Below are 14919 nucleotides of genomic sequence, written 5' to 3'. Positions count from 1 at the left end.
ATCCAGAGCTTCTCTAATACCACTTTCATGATTTTGGGGAACCTCTTCAGCAGCTAGACGTGAAATGGGCAACATGCAGCACAGCCAAACTCGCAGCTCTGCGGCTGCCTTGAGACTTTAAGGTTATACCACTCTGCGTTGCCGGACGCTGTTTTAGACGGCCATGTGCACAATAATTCTTGAGCTAATGTTTCTTCTAGGGATTGCAGAAGAATTTACAAATACAAATTAAGTTGCACTGCATACCTGTATGTATAGGAAAGGTATAGCAAATAGGTGAGTAGTTTTGCACCTGGTGTTTGAGGACTGAGCTGTGCTCTGGTTTCCAGACCTCGTACGTCATTGTAAATCCAGGAAGCAATGGTTCAGGGCTAGAAAATTTGCCTAAAGCCTTTGGTTTATGGTTCTCTAGGTTAGCTTGCTGAAATATAAGGAATGTGGTCCGTCATATTCGCAGGTTGGAGTAAACTCCCAGCAGGATTGATGTCTCGTGTCTCTCTTAGCAGAATACCCTGCATGGTGCCTGGTGGGACTGCCGCGGGGCTCCATCAGGGACGAGTCGTCCTGCTTAGGGCATCTGGCAAGTGCAGCCCCCTTATTGCAAAATAGAGATACAGCTGCGTAAGAAAGCATGCTTAATCTATGACAGCTTGAAAACAGTTCAGATAGATAGTCCCTTTGCCAAAAGGTATCTGTATGTAATGTGTATTGCTGCATGATTATAGGGAAGATGGTTCAATCTCTGACTTTCAGAGAACCTTGCAAGGACATAAATACTAAAATTACCCAGGTTATTTTTAAGAGCTACCTCCAGTAATGTTTCACTGTAGTGTAAAATCATGTATGGTATGGAATCGACCGTTTGTGCTGAGATGTTTGATGCACTATACGACTGCTGTTGAGACCTGGAACTATGACCTATGCAAAACACCACACAAAGGCCATCTATTAGAAAAATGTATGTAACGTTAATTTTCTTGGTTCCGTGCTAGAAAAGAAATTGTCCTTCTCTGTGCTACTTTAGAGAAGTGTATGCCATTTGCCTTTGCAGATGCTACTTTGTTCTCTTCTGGAGATTTTTTAAAATTTTTAAGGTATCAAGAAACCATTACAATGTGTACATATATATAATTTTGACTGTGTCTGGCTATCTATGGCTATTAAATGCATAGCTCTTAGAATTTTAACATCATTCTTCCTGTACACTGTGCTGAAAACCCACCATGAAATTATTGTTATTACCATGCCTACATCTTTTACTTTTCTAGCTATACATATTCTTTTTCAGAAGTAAAGTTGCTATGGGCGGCAAGTCATTTCAATATGTGCATTCAGATAGGATCATGTTATCCAGCTATCATATATTGTAAAGATTATTTTCAGGGTTCTTTTTAGGAACAGTTACTGCATTCACCAAGGTTCTGTACTAAACAGAACAATTGTTTGCAGTGGTGACTATAAAATACTCTTGTTTAATTTCTGATGTATAATTCTAGTTTAATGTGCTTACAATGAGCTTAAAACTACACTCCTGACTGATGTAGTAATTAAGGTATTCAGCTGTGGTTTTCAATAATATGGTCCAGTTCCTAAATTTACAGTTAATCTCACAGTACCTCCTGGGTTATTTGTGTTTCTCAAATCCATGCACCTGGTACAAACATCTTCTGAATTTTTTTTAAATGCACCAAATACATAGTACTCTGCTTAGAAACTCTACATTTAATGTTGAATGACTAATATCTTGTAAAATAACAGAAATATAGAGCTTTTAAAATACGAGTGTTTTAATACTCCTTCATTGTGCTTTAGAGTTAATGCATGTCGTTTGCCTACATCTACTGCAAATATCAACGCATACTGTTCATCTCTTTTTTTGTTGTTGTTTTTGTCTATTGTTATTTTATGCATGAGAAGGTTCTTGTTTTCTACTCTGTCCTTGGCTGGCTTTTTTTTTTTTCCTTAGTCCTGTGTTTGTACTGATTGCTTTTTTGCATGCAAATTACAGAATGTCATAGAAATGAGAAAGCTATGAAAAAAAGGGAAAGATAATGCTGAGTTCCAACTGTCTTTTATTTGTGCATAAGTGTGTAAAATATATGACGAAAATATTTTCAGTATGACCTTTGACTTTCCTTCTGGTGTATATTTTTATTACTCGCTAAAGGAGCGGACGTTTTTCCAACTGGAAAATATGATGAATCTATTAATGCTTGTTAATAATATAGGTGCTGGGCATGAAAGAATTTTGTCTTGCAATCCATTTACAGAAATAAGGAATTATGATATTGTCTGTCCTGCCCAAGCTAAAATTGAAATTCCCTATTCAACACAGCTTTTGTATAGTTTGGGTGAAACCCTAGTCCCATTGAAATCGATGGCAAAATCATTGCTTCAGTTGGGCTAGGATTTCACTCTTGTTTCTAGTTTACATATTTCATGTTTCTTTACAAATATCTCAGCAGGTAGTCAAAGGTTTTAAGGGAAACTACAGTTCTATTTAAAATAGAATGTAATGAGTGTGTCAAAAAGAAAAAAGAAAAAAACTAAAGCCAAACCCATGCTTATCTTTGTAAAGTGTAAGCTTAAATGGTTGAACTTAGAAATGTGAATTAGCATTTCATGGAAAATTTTCTTTTAACCAACTGTCGAGACATTTATTAGCTACCTTATTGCATCAAATGCAAGAGAGAATTTGGCAGTCTTTGTCTCTGCTATTTCTAATAACAAAAAACAATTAAATTAAGTGGATAAATGTGGTTTATTGTGGGTATGCTTTTAGTAAACAAAGCTTTGATTCTTCATTTAAAAACAATAAAGCACTGGGCACTCTCTGATTCTTGTGCTAGATGTTTCTAATAGCCATACCCCCTAGGGAAGGTTTTGCTGTAATGTTTGAAAAACATGATTTAAAATTGGTTGTTATAAACTAAGATTTCCCTCCCTGCAAATGTTTTTCTTGAAACATCCACGGGAATTTAATATTCACTGTTTTTTTCCTCAGTCTTGTATATTCTTGAATTGTCTTTTTTTCCTCCATTTTCTCCGTTCTTAATCCTAGGTCCCCTTACAAAGAAACAGACAGATGATTTAGGTGATAATGACGGTGCTGAAGATGAAGGTATTTTTTGCCGCCAAACTGATTTGCATGACAAGGATCCCTGAAAATCTTTTTTCTCCCCTCTTTTTTTGACTTCTTGTCTTCTTTTGAAGAGTTTTTTTTATTCCCATTTTTGATGTGTTTTGTCTTCTTGCTTGTTGTTATACATATATATATATTTTTTTAATTTTTTAAAAGAAAGAATGTTGTTAAGTTCTACGTTTTTATACAAAACAGTAACAATATTTAAAGAGGAGGGTTTTTTGTTTTCTTGAAATGGACTTTTGATATGTTGCATCCCACCTTTTGACTGAATTTTGTCCATACTCTTTGAACTAACACTCTTTTAAAGTTTCTCTGTACACCTTTTTGCATGTTTTCTAACCCTATGTATTTCACCAAGTACAAAGATGTTTCTTTTTTTCACCAACTGATCTCAGTTTGATAAACATATGAACTGTTGTGTTTATAGAAGGGAAAATGCAAAAACTCTTAGAAAGTGTTTCTTAAGCAACTGAATTTCCCCAGATACAAAACCTTCCCACTTACATTGCTATGAACAAATACGAATAAGTGTCAGACTCGGCCCCCGTCCTGTGATACCGGACGTAGCCCTGGGGTGGTCTTCTCAGGTGGTGGGGCTCTGTGTAGCACCTTCGACTTCAGCGGAGCTCAACTGGTGTCCTCCAAACGAAACTGGCCCGGTCTCTTTTCTACAGCACCGGCACATAAAGACGCCCATCTGCTTGTGCTGATCCTTAGAAAACACTAATAACCAGTGAAAGCTAAAGTTTGAAACGTCGAGCACGTCATTTTATGGATTACACTCATTAATCATACAAGCTATGCAGATTTGATTGGGTTTTTTTCAGGGCAATGGAAAGGATAACATGAGGCTCTTTCTCCTGAGCGGTCTCGTCCCTTCAGGCTGATACGTTTCAAAATTCTGATTCTTAAACACATACTTTATATATTTTATGGTCAATGAGTAAAACAAATTGCTATATAAGACTGTTTGAGTTGCTCCTTGCTTCTCTGTTAATATATGTTTTTTGGCAGATATTAAGAGAAAGCTTAACTTGTAAACTGTAAGGCTCATAATTAATTTTTGTCATACAGTACATTAACTGCTTTAGTCAAACAGAAAGTTGCAGTCTTATGAAAGATGTAGGAAGACAAATATGAGCATTTAACCAATATCTGAGCATCGAGTATAAATAAGCCCACAAATTTCTATACTTACTTATTAATCCTGACCCTCTCCTAAATGTGAAAATTAAGCATTTTAATGAAAGCTGACCAGTTGGTTCAATATTTGAAAGAAAATCAAATTGAAAAACTCCTTTGAAAGCTCTCATACTATTCAGGGATGAGTAGAGATACAATGTTAATCACAGATCCACTTAGCTTTATGAGACCAACTCATTTTTAAACATTAGTTCATGAGAAAAATATAGCAAAGGACGTTCTTGTGTAGTCTCTAAGACCTGTGATATTGAATTAGCCACTGTAAAACTAAGTCTGACTTGTTTTAACAATATCTTTTAAGAAACAGTTTGAAACCTGGGTTATTCATCCAGCAGACCTTAATGGCTCTCCTAATTTGCTGTATAATTGCCAAGACAGATGTAATGGCTTAACATTTGTTGAGTCAGTTGCTGCTTAGACACGTTTAAAAGAGACTACTCCGACCATTTCCTAAAATTCAGCAGAGAGTGGTTGCTATCAGAAAGCAGTTTAGTATGTAGGGGCAGGTGAGAGTAGCGATCTCCGTCCTAGGAGGACAAGTGTCCATGCCATAACCCCCCCCGTCTCCCACGTTGACAGTTGTTGTAGAGAGAAAGGGCTGTAAGGACGCAGCAGTGAAACTCGAAGGGGAAAATACCCATTTACAACATTAATAAATCTCTGTAATTTGTAGGCCTGGGATTAATTCTCTCTGGCATACAGGTGACAGTTTTGTTCTCCTTCTCTGTGCCAGCAGAAGGATGCAGGCGGTAATTAGACTTTCCTGCTTCTGAGAGTCGCAAAGAGACAGGACAAATTTAAATTTTTATGATCTGTAGGCACTGTGAAGGCTGCTTAAAGGTCTGCAGCATTAGTAGAAACCCTGTATGCTGACCAGGATCAGACAACCTGCATTTGTGACCTGTTCTCCTCCTGTGAAGCTCTAGCCTGTGTTACACGGGCAGAATTGAAGAGTTCAAAAACTTCAAGACATATGTGTTTGGTGTAGGTGCAGGCAGAGAGACAGGTAAATGAAAAAGCCATCTCCGCTGTCAAGATTTCTGCTAACCTGTCCATCAAACCCGTCAGGTTTTGACTGCCCGCTTTCGCAGTATGATTGCTTTTAGTCGATACAAATTCTACACATGAAAACATAAAACAAATATCAAACTGAATGAATTATGCAGCTAGAATATTAGGGATAGCGGGCTGTATATGGTGAGCAAGGATCGCCTCCCGTAAGTGCAGCATCCCTGCTACATAACCAGATGTCCAGTAATTTCTGAAGTGCCCAGGATGCTCTCTGTGCTGCTTTAGAAATTCGGAGCTCCCACTTTCATTCCTTATAATGTGCCTTGTCTGAAGAAAGATCTTCCATAGCAGCTACCTGGCTCAAATGCCTAGAAAGTATTCCATATCGTGTCACTCAAACATCAGACTCTGATTAGAAGATTTCATTTTAAAACACTGTTCGATAATCCTACTCCCATGTGCTACATGCCACTACCATAGCATTGGGGTCCAAACCTTGCCAGCCCAGCGACTGGAGTCAGTAATCAAACTTGGATCTCTGGCATGCGCTGCAACCAGTAGACCAGGGTTAATTAGATCATTTTTCATTTTTGTTTTCAAAAGACCCAAAGGCAGTAGTGCACATTACCAGCTAATGATCTGCAAATTTGCAGTTTAAAAAATGAAGGTGTTTTCAAATTCTATGAGTGCAAAATGTGTGCAAAGTCAGAAAATATATAAATGTCTTTTTTTTTCCCCCTCGAGTCTGCTGGCAGACTTGTTTCTGTGTAACCCTTTGGTGTCTACACTTGAAAATTGCTTACCTACTTTTCAGATTGAACTACCTGAGCAGGCAACAAAAAGAGTGGCACAAAAGCAGCTGCAACCAGTGAGTATTAGACTTTCCTTTTTTATAGCAGCAGTGGATTTGCCTATTTGCTGACATACAGCTAAGCAATATCTAGTGTAGATGCAAAATTTAACTTCGGGTGGCTCAGCAGTCAAATAAACTGCCTTTTCCCCATATGCACACACAGTCCGGAAACCAGGCTTAGTTTAAAAATTAAAATATTTTAGTATTTTTATTGCAGTCCTAAAGTTAATTGTCTAACTTCATTTAATTTGGATACAGCAAAAACGGTGACTCTTTATGCACCCTTAGTTCCTGTATGCTAAAAACCTTAGCATGACTTAAATAATGTGCAACACAAATCATTAATCAGCCGATGTACTCGCTGATCAGAACTGGATTTCTGGGTAGTTAGTGCTGTGTGACACGTCCGTGAAGGACTGCTCGCAGCCAGGTTCTTCTCATCCACCGTTCTGTCATACACACCTCACCTAGCACATCAATCTGCCAGGCGTGGATCCTAATGCAGCCCCCGATGCTGTCTGAGCATCTCGCAGTTGTTAATGTATTCAGTCTCCTAACATCCCTCTGAGCTAGAGGAAAGCTATTATTCCATTTTTAGCAATGAGGAGTTCAGATGCTAAGTGTGAGGAATGCAGACACCATGGCCGCAGTAGAGCAAGGAACTGGAAGCATATGCCTTGGCGCTGGGGCCCCACTCTGTAGCTGCTGGGTATTTCTACTCTTCCCTTCTCCACCCCAATCTTCTCTGAGAATTAGGACAATCAACAGATGCTGCTGTTTGTTCACAGGCTGTTACGGTGTGATCATGCTGAACATTTTAGTCTGATGCTCTGTTTTATATGGACTGTTGGACTTCATTGAATGAAGTCTTTGGTCCAGAGCATGTTTAAAATCAAAACAAAACAAACAAAATCCAGTTTTGAATTTTAAATTGCTAATAATGCAGAATCCACCTGCAAATCCCTTCTCATGTTTAACAGACTGTAGCTCCACGGGTGCAAGCGAAGAAGCACATTTCAGAACGGAGGATCTTCTCCAGAAAACCCTGTCACTTGATTAGTATTAAAATAGAATGCTAACTTTAGCATTTCATCTGTTTTCAACTGTCATGGTAAGAAATGGAGAGAGAAACAATCTTTCAGTTTGGCACTAGCTGTACATTTTCGGACTTCAGAGGTCAGTAAACAGCAGAACACATTTGTCTACCTCGCAAGGCAACCACATGCTCCAGCCTTAATTATAGCCTCTAATGAGTTCCAGCCAGGCTGGAGTAACACAACTGTTGCCGCTTAGGATGGAGTCATTGACTGATACACATAGACGTATTCACATGTTTGCTGTTCATACCGTCGCCCATTCACATKAGTCTAGGCTTCGAACTCCCAAGTAGTACAGATTCCAATTTCATTTGCAGATTAAATTTTTCAGTTTATATTTTCCCTTTAGACTGAGAACTTTAGTTCAGATTGTGCTGAATTTTTACAGTGATGTTGTTAACACTTGAAAACATGCATAATAAAAATTCTGACACACCTGTAAGCACCTCTTTGGGGCTCCATTATACTTATATTACTACCAGGTATTGCTCATACAGTGAAGAGCCTGGTGGCTTTTGCTGACGTATTCATGAATATGACACATATGAATATGACATATGTTCATATTTTAATAGTTTAAAATTACTGCCTCCTTGGCTGTTGAGGCTCCACTCTAATTAGAACCTGCTCCAGATGCTTTCCTGTAAAGGCCTGACCAAATTCCATCACTTTGCATTTTATTATTTTATAATATACTTTGAGATCCTGATGGAGGATTATATAAAAGCCCTTTCTCTCAGACAAGTGTAGCCGCGTGTTCAAGAATGCACAAAATGATCCATTGGTTTGACAGATACAAAAAAGGGGGGATAATTCCATTTAGCTGAAACTTGATGGGAGCTGACTGTATTTTAAATAAATGAAATTTGGCCAAAACTTCCCTGCTACTCCCAACAGAAGTTCAGTAGGTACCTCAGTAGTTTCAGGACATCTGGCTTTATATTGCATGTAAAAAATGTGGCATTAATGGAAATCTACATATTAGTCTTGATAAGGGCACTGACTTATTAAAATAGCAGTGCATATATGAGATTTGAACTGAAAGGTCAAATACTTTCAAAAGTGCCTTAAGTGATTAAAAGAGCTGTATTGATTGTTACCATGCTCTACTTAAAAGTTTTAGGGAGAAAGATTATGGAATATTTACACTTTTATCCATATAAAGTTCTATATAAGGAACACATATTTTAGAGTAACCAATCTAAAAAGTTTTCTACGGTTTCAGTGATGTTTCATGTTCAAAAAACAAAATTGCCTCAATACATCAAAATGTCACAATTTTCTGTAGCATCAAAGCCATTTGGAAAAGCACTGCTTGTGACATCGGTGCTAAAGTGATTATATTTTTGTGCTAAGTTGTCTCTAGGTAGGCTTTCTTCCTTTCCTATTTTGGTTGTTCCCTGCAAATTATACTTGTTAAGTCACATGGCCAATTCACATCGGCTTCAAATGACTGAAGCTATAATTATGTTTTGTTATATATGACAATTGTGGCTGGTAGTCACAGTCAGACTTGGTTCCCTGTTGCGTGATGTAACAAACAGAATAAAAGACAGACCTATTCCTAAATTGCCTGAAACGTAATTAAGATCAGACATAAAAAGTAGATGTGACAAACATTAGAGAGGTACAGAGCAGAGGAGATGATGGAAACCATAATAAGAAGTATCACCTATATGTCATATAAATAAGATCTGCTGTACAGTAAGGCCTACTTAGTTGTTATGAACTAGCAGTTTAAAGCCAAACAAATCACAGCACTCAAAACTTGTGTGTGAATAAAACAGAACGGAGAGGGTTGAATTCGAGAAGGATTTTGAACAGCACTATCCCATGCATACGTCTTTGAAATTCTTTTTTAATTAAAGCCACACTTAATAAAAGATAATCAAAAGTAAGTACACAATTAAAATCAGCATGTAAATCTACACGTCTTGGCAGAAATGTCACATTTGTGCCCCAGCTCTTCAGGCCTACTCGGAATGAGCTACTTACATGAATAAACTATTTAACAGCGTGAGAAAATGTTGCTGCAGTTTAGGGAGACCACTCCAGCACACAAGCACAAAGGACTGGGACTAGACTGAAGGCTGAAAATGAAACAAATTATCAAATCATTTAGGGTCAGGTTTTGAAAAGTAGTTCGAAGGAGCTGAGTGCCAAAATCTCATTTATTTTCTTTGGGAGTTGACACTTAACTCCAGTAAATGCTTTTGAAAAACACATCTGTCTGTCACTTTTTTACCAATAGTCTTTCACCTCGCAGAGCATTATCTAGCACTTTCTCCATTTTAATTTAGAAGGATGACAGAGTTACTGTCTTTCAAGCAGGAAACAATCCTTGATTATGGTGTCATTTTTYGCCATGGTCTACTTCTTTGCTATCTTCATTTGATCTTATTATTTCTAGTTAACAACCTGCACTGTAGTTAAGCAGTACTCTCCCAGCTGAATATCCGCACCTTTCAAATATTCCTAGCGGTAGACCTCACTTCTGTCGATAGGAAACCACTGACTGTAAGACTGGACCTCAAAATGCAGCGCTCTCTATTCTTTTTCTTTTCTAGATAAAGTTACACGTCATAGGAAGGTCTCCCTAGCTGCTGTATAATCCACRGCACAAAGCCGCACTAGCTTTAGCTGAATTTTGCGTGACGGCGATAACCTCACTGAGGTCTCCGGGAATAGACGATAGCCCGCGACACGCACGGGCACCACCTTTCTGCTGCGGAAGGGGTTTCTCTTAAGACTGGTGCCTTTGGCAAAGCGGCACAGGGAGAAGTCATACTGCATCTCGTCTGATCTGACGTGGCACAGAGGAAAAGCTGAAAAATAGTCTTTATTTATCTGGCTGTAATCCTGACAAGTCTATTATTAATAGGAAATAAGTGCATAATATAGACAGAATTTAGTCAGAGAATCACTTCTTTATATGTCAGATTTTACTCATGACTGTGTGCTGCTTTTCTCAGATAGATAAAAGACACCCATTCTTTTCTAAATATCTCGATCTTATTTTCCAGATAAACAGACCAGTGCTACCAACATTTCATTACTGTTCACAGTTGGTGCTCTGTAATTCTATGTAATTTTAATTAAAGAAGAATTCTGAGACAGTCTCCCCCTGTGCTACCTCCAAGCATACAATTAACTGTGTACAATTTCTGCTGGGAACAGTCACACAATGATTTCAGATTAATAATTTATTATTGCTTCCACATTTGTATCCAAAAAAAAAGCCAATGATGCATAGACTACGAACAAACCTTCCACTGAAAACAGTATATGAATTTGAAAAGCCTTTTTCCACAGTGCAGATTTTAAACCTCGGGAGCTCATAATTCTATCCTATGGAAAATGAAGATAAATATTCTCCTTAGCTTTACACCCTGAAAATTGCACGTTGGAAAGCCCTTACTGTATGCTTGAGCGAGGAAAGCAATACAAGCAATTTCATGCACAACCTTTCATCATCCTTTTGGTCTTGAATAAATGATTGTTCTCGTACTCCCAATATTGAAGATCCAATTTCTGATCCTGACTGTTCTGGCATTTTCTTCAAATTAGAATCAATATCAAAATAATAACAGCAACGGGCTTTCTATAAACAGACACATCTGTGCTGTTCTTTCTCACCAAATACAAAAAGCAAGGTTTTCGTTTCACTGCCCTCACCTAGTCGTCTTTACAGCGCTTCAGAAACGTTGCAAACACCGCTACGGAGAGCTTACCTGAAAGCAGCTGAACTAAGAGTCCTCCAAATCAAAGGAATAAACAATACATCTGAGGTCTTTTCTAACACTGAAGTGGGTATTCACGGGAAGTTACTTGAATACTGCCATACTGATAAAAAAAACTTCTTCAAACCGGAGTGTTCGCTACAGTTCCCGACTGTGTCAGGCAGTGGAAAGTAGTCAGACACCTAGTAAATTAGATCGAAATAAAAATGAATCCAGACATAAAATAAGAGTTTAAAGTTACCTCTTAGCTGATTGCTTTCCACTCCAACAAAAAGAATCTTCCAACCTTTGCTATCACAGCAGCCCCCAGTTAACTACCTGTTGCTTCGTGAGGAGCTGGTAGTTGGGAAGGACTTTTGGAGGACTGTGGCTCACAAGCAGCACTGGTGAATCACGTTTGCACTTAGACATTCAGCATTTTGTCCAGAGTAGGTGTATCCATTTGCAAATCCGACTGTTTAGGCAGGTACGCAAATAAATGGCTCTACTAAAAAGTAACAAAAAGCAGTATGTCATGTGTCTCATTTTGTAGTCTGAGGGAACAGTGGAGCTTCTAGAGAGATTTTGAAATGGGTGCTAAGAGATACTTGAGTTCAATGTCACTTTTTTTTTTTAGAAGCTGCCTATTTGCTTGAATGCTGGGAAGGGATTTAGAAGCATCATTGCAGGCAGCTATTTTTGCAGGTAGAGCGCACAGTCGCTTTCACAACTTAGTAAAATAAGAAGCGCCCGCTCTCCTTAAACTTCAGGCTACCCTGGTTACAAAATAATACTCATTTGAGGTCTAAGTGTTAAACAGCTTTAAAGTCATCTATCCCCCCTTTTCATGAAGTAGTGATCATATTGGATCAAAGAGCACGTCAACTTAAATAGGAGGACAAATCTTATTTAGCTTAATTAAGTGAAATGCCTTCAGCTGTGTGCACAGAGAGGTGGGCTGAGCTTTTCAGAAGCGTTCAGGCTTTGTCTAAATGGGGTTGCACTGACATTAGTAGCTCTTTTATGTCAAATTCAGCAGGAACAGAATCAGACCGCTGACCCACTGCATTTGAGCAATCATGTTACCATTTCAATTTCTTTCTGCTTTTCTGAGGCCAATAAGAGTTTCAAAAATCTGAACTTCAGTTAAAACAAGCTAGCAAGCCACAAAAAGACACTGATGCCCAAACCCCTCATTTCTTTGTTTAATAAATGTTGCTTGAGAAACACTTCAAGAAAAATAATCCTACTAAAAAAAAAAATTAAAATATTGCATGTATCCTTTTTGGTACTTTCTCGAGATAAAATGTGTCTTAATATTTTTTCCAGACATTCGGGACAGTGGGGGACCTAAGCCTGTGATGGTGTATATTCACGGAGGGTCCTACATGGAAGGCACTGGAAATTTATATGATGGCAGTGTTCTAGCAAGTTATGGGAATGTGATAGTCATCACAGTCAACTATCGCCTTGGGGTACTTGGTAAGAAGCTTTCAGCTTTCCATTAATCCCTGCTATCTGCAATGCAGTTCATGTTACACATGAGAATGTATTTTTTTTTAAATGTTTTTTTTTTGGTTTTCTTTGATTTACGAATCTATTTTGTCAAATGAAAGGTTTGTGTTCTGGGGATGAGATATAAAGGCATTGCGAGTATTATCTGAAAGAGCCTGCTGTTCTGCTCTGCATTTAGTGATATGAAACAGGTGTTCCCAACGCTGAGTTGTTGAGACTGAAGGGTTCTTTTTTCTGTGAATAACACGGTGCTGCTTTACTTCATAGATAGGTAAATTAGGTTTAATGTTAACTCACAGATAATAGGGTTTTATGTCGGTAGAAGTAGATTTTCTGAATTACCATGATTTTCCATATTGCAAGAAGGCAAAGAAGGTTATGACAAAATTGATTATTAAGAGTTGTAGCTTTTACCTGTTTGTTTTGAGTTTCATTGTTGTTTTAGAAAGTGTTACGGGTATAATTCAAATGTCTCTGGTATTTGTTTTCTAGGCCAGTTTAGAACATGAATGAAGAGTTACCTTTGACTGTGTTAGCTTAGGTGAATAGCATATGCTGATGTTGTTGGTAGACTTGTGTGGTATCTCTCTGGTAGCTTGTATTTCCAAAAAGATTACACTTTGCTATTTGTTTATGATGTGTTTGACAGCTCTCGAGACAATGATACACTTGTTTTTGTTTTCTTCCCGCACATTCTGTTGAAATGCTGCATGCTGAAACTCGTGAAAGTGGGAATTCAACGCTAGAATAYTACAGAATTCAGTACAACGCCTCAGAATACTTACATAGGTATAATGGCATTACCGGTGACGTATAAAGTGGCTTGGTGAACCCGTTGTCGTTCACAGCAGCGAGTCAGTTCTGAAGACCAGGGAGTTTGTTTTCAATTTGCGGGCATTGGCGATGGCTGGTGCTTTGGTTTTCTTATGTGTGGTCGTTTTATTTCAGCAGTGTTCTGTTTCTATGTGTTTCGAAGTCAGTTAGCATAATCCCCAAATTCACTGATTCTGGTTTGCTCGTCTGGGTAATTTGTATCTATCAGTTTTGTTTTTATTAAAAATTCAGTGAATCTGACTTTTTATTGGAATGGATATTGACTTAGATCTTGAAATTTAGTCTATTGCATTCGTGTTTTACCTGGGGCTGAATCATTTCCAGAGTGATCATAACTATTTTTTGCTGGAGTTTATCTTGTTGGGATCCAGTTGGAAGTTTTGTCTGTGATGTACTTCTTTCGGCAAGGAAATCCTGATATTTTGTATGCTTCTCTCCCTCCTCCTGTCTTCCAGTTTATACAGTGACCTCAAGTCCTAAGCACGTGTTAGYGCAGCAGTTAATAATATGTGCCTCTAATCAATATATATATTTTTTATTTTTAATATTTTTTTTATTTTGTCCAGCAATACAGTATCCATTATCTGAAAGCATTGTTTATTTGTGTAAATTATTGAGGTTAATTCCTAAATGTGCTTGTAGTTGCAGTGTTTGGAAGTGCCAGTTGCTTGAAAGATGAAAATTAATTCACCTTGGTTGATGATAATGGCTTTTTCACTTGTAATTTTAATACTGATCCCTGAGGTAACCAACCAGCAACATCTTACTGAGCTTGGGAGCATTTCATTTGCACTCGTGCTTTTGTGGTTCTTTGGATTATGTGGTCTTTACAGAGCCTCAAGGGGCAAAGAACTAATTTTCGTTTGAGTGGGACCTATTATAGTAATACCTCTAAAACTCACAGCAGAATCCAGTGATTGGTATGAATACCTGAAATTACTTTCAAGTCGACTTTTGTAAAATAATCCTGTATCAGACTGTCAGGGTTTTTTCAGTAAAATAAATGCACCTTTTAACGGTATGTWACAGTCATTCATGTATTTTATATCTGGTTCAATGCCTATCAGTTATACATTAAATAAATAATGATGACATATCACTAAATAGGCAGTGCAGAAACACACTAGTAATCAAACCCGAGAATTTGCACACTTTGCATTTTTTTTCTGCCTTTCAACATTATGTCTCTCAGTCTTGGGATAACCATGTAAGAGAGATGATACCCTCAAAGCAGGAGTTTTGCATAATCATAGTAGACGCAACTTTTTCTTCTGCTGTCTTGAAACTGTTGGTCAGCCCTGTACAGCAGAACGTTACCCTTTGCCGTGACATTAGATGTTGTGGTTGTGCAAACACATAGCCAAGAAATTCTCAGCATCCTTTACTGGAATCACATCACGTGAGGCGAGAGGTTGTTCTTCRCTGGCCGTTGCCGGTGGGAGAACGAGATCTCACTTCACTGCTGTGTAAAACGCCTGAGTGTCCAGGGAGACGTAATACAGGGATTTTTTTCCACATGAGAAGATGTAAGGGACAAACTAA

The 14919-nt window shown here is 38.1% G+C and overlaps 1 protein-coding gene across 7 annotated transcripts in view; it reads left to right on the top strand.

Annotated features, from left to right (window-relative positions):
• The window catches only part of NLGN1 (neuroligin 1), a 315661-nt gene that overhangs the window by 99451 nt on the left and 201291 nt on the right, over positions 1-14919 (top strand). For 4 of the 7 annotated variants that reach the window (XM_026061200.1, XM_026061196.1, XM_026061191.1 and 1 more), the window contains one exon: positions 12358-12510. In XM_026061200.1, coding sequence (XP_025916985.1) covers positions 12358-12510 — 153 coding nt within the window. Of the gene's footprint in view, positions 1-3061; positions 3122-12357; positions 12511-14919 lie in introns of all 7 variants that reach the window. The other 3 variants (XM_026061174.1, XM_026061165.1, XM_026061157.1) reach the window with 1 other exon arrangement.

This window comes from Apteryx rowi, unplaced genomic scaffold, assembly GCF_003343035.1.
Source record: "Apteryx rowi isolate R43461 unplaced genomic scaffold, aptRow1 scaffold_10, whole genome shotgun sequence".
NCBI classification, from domain to species: domain Eukaryota; kingdom Metazoa; phylum Chordata; class Aves; order Apterygiformes; family Apterygidae; genus Apteryx; species Apteryx rowi.
This window is presented reverse-complemented; position numbering and strand designations above follow the sequence as displayed.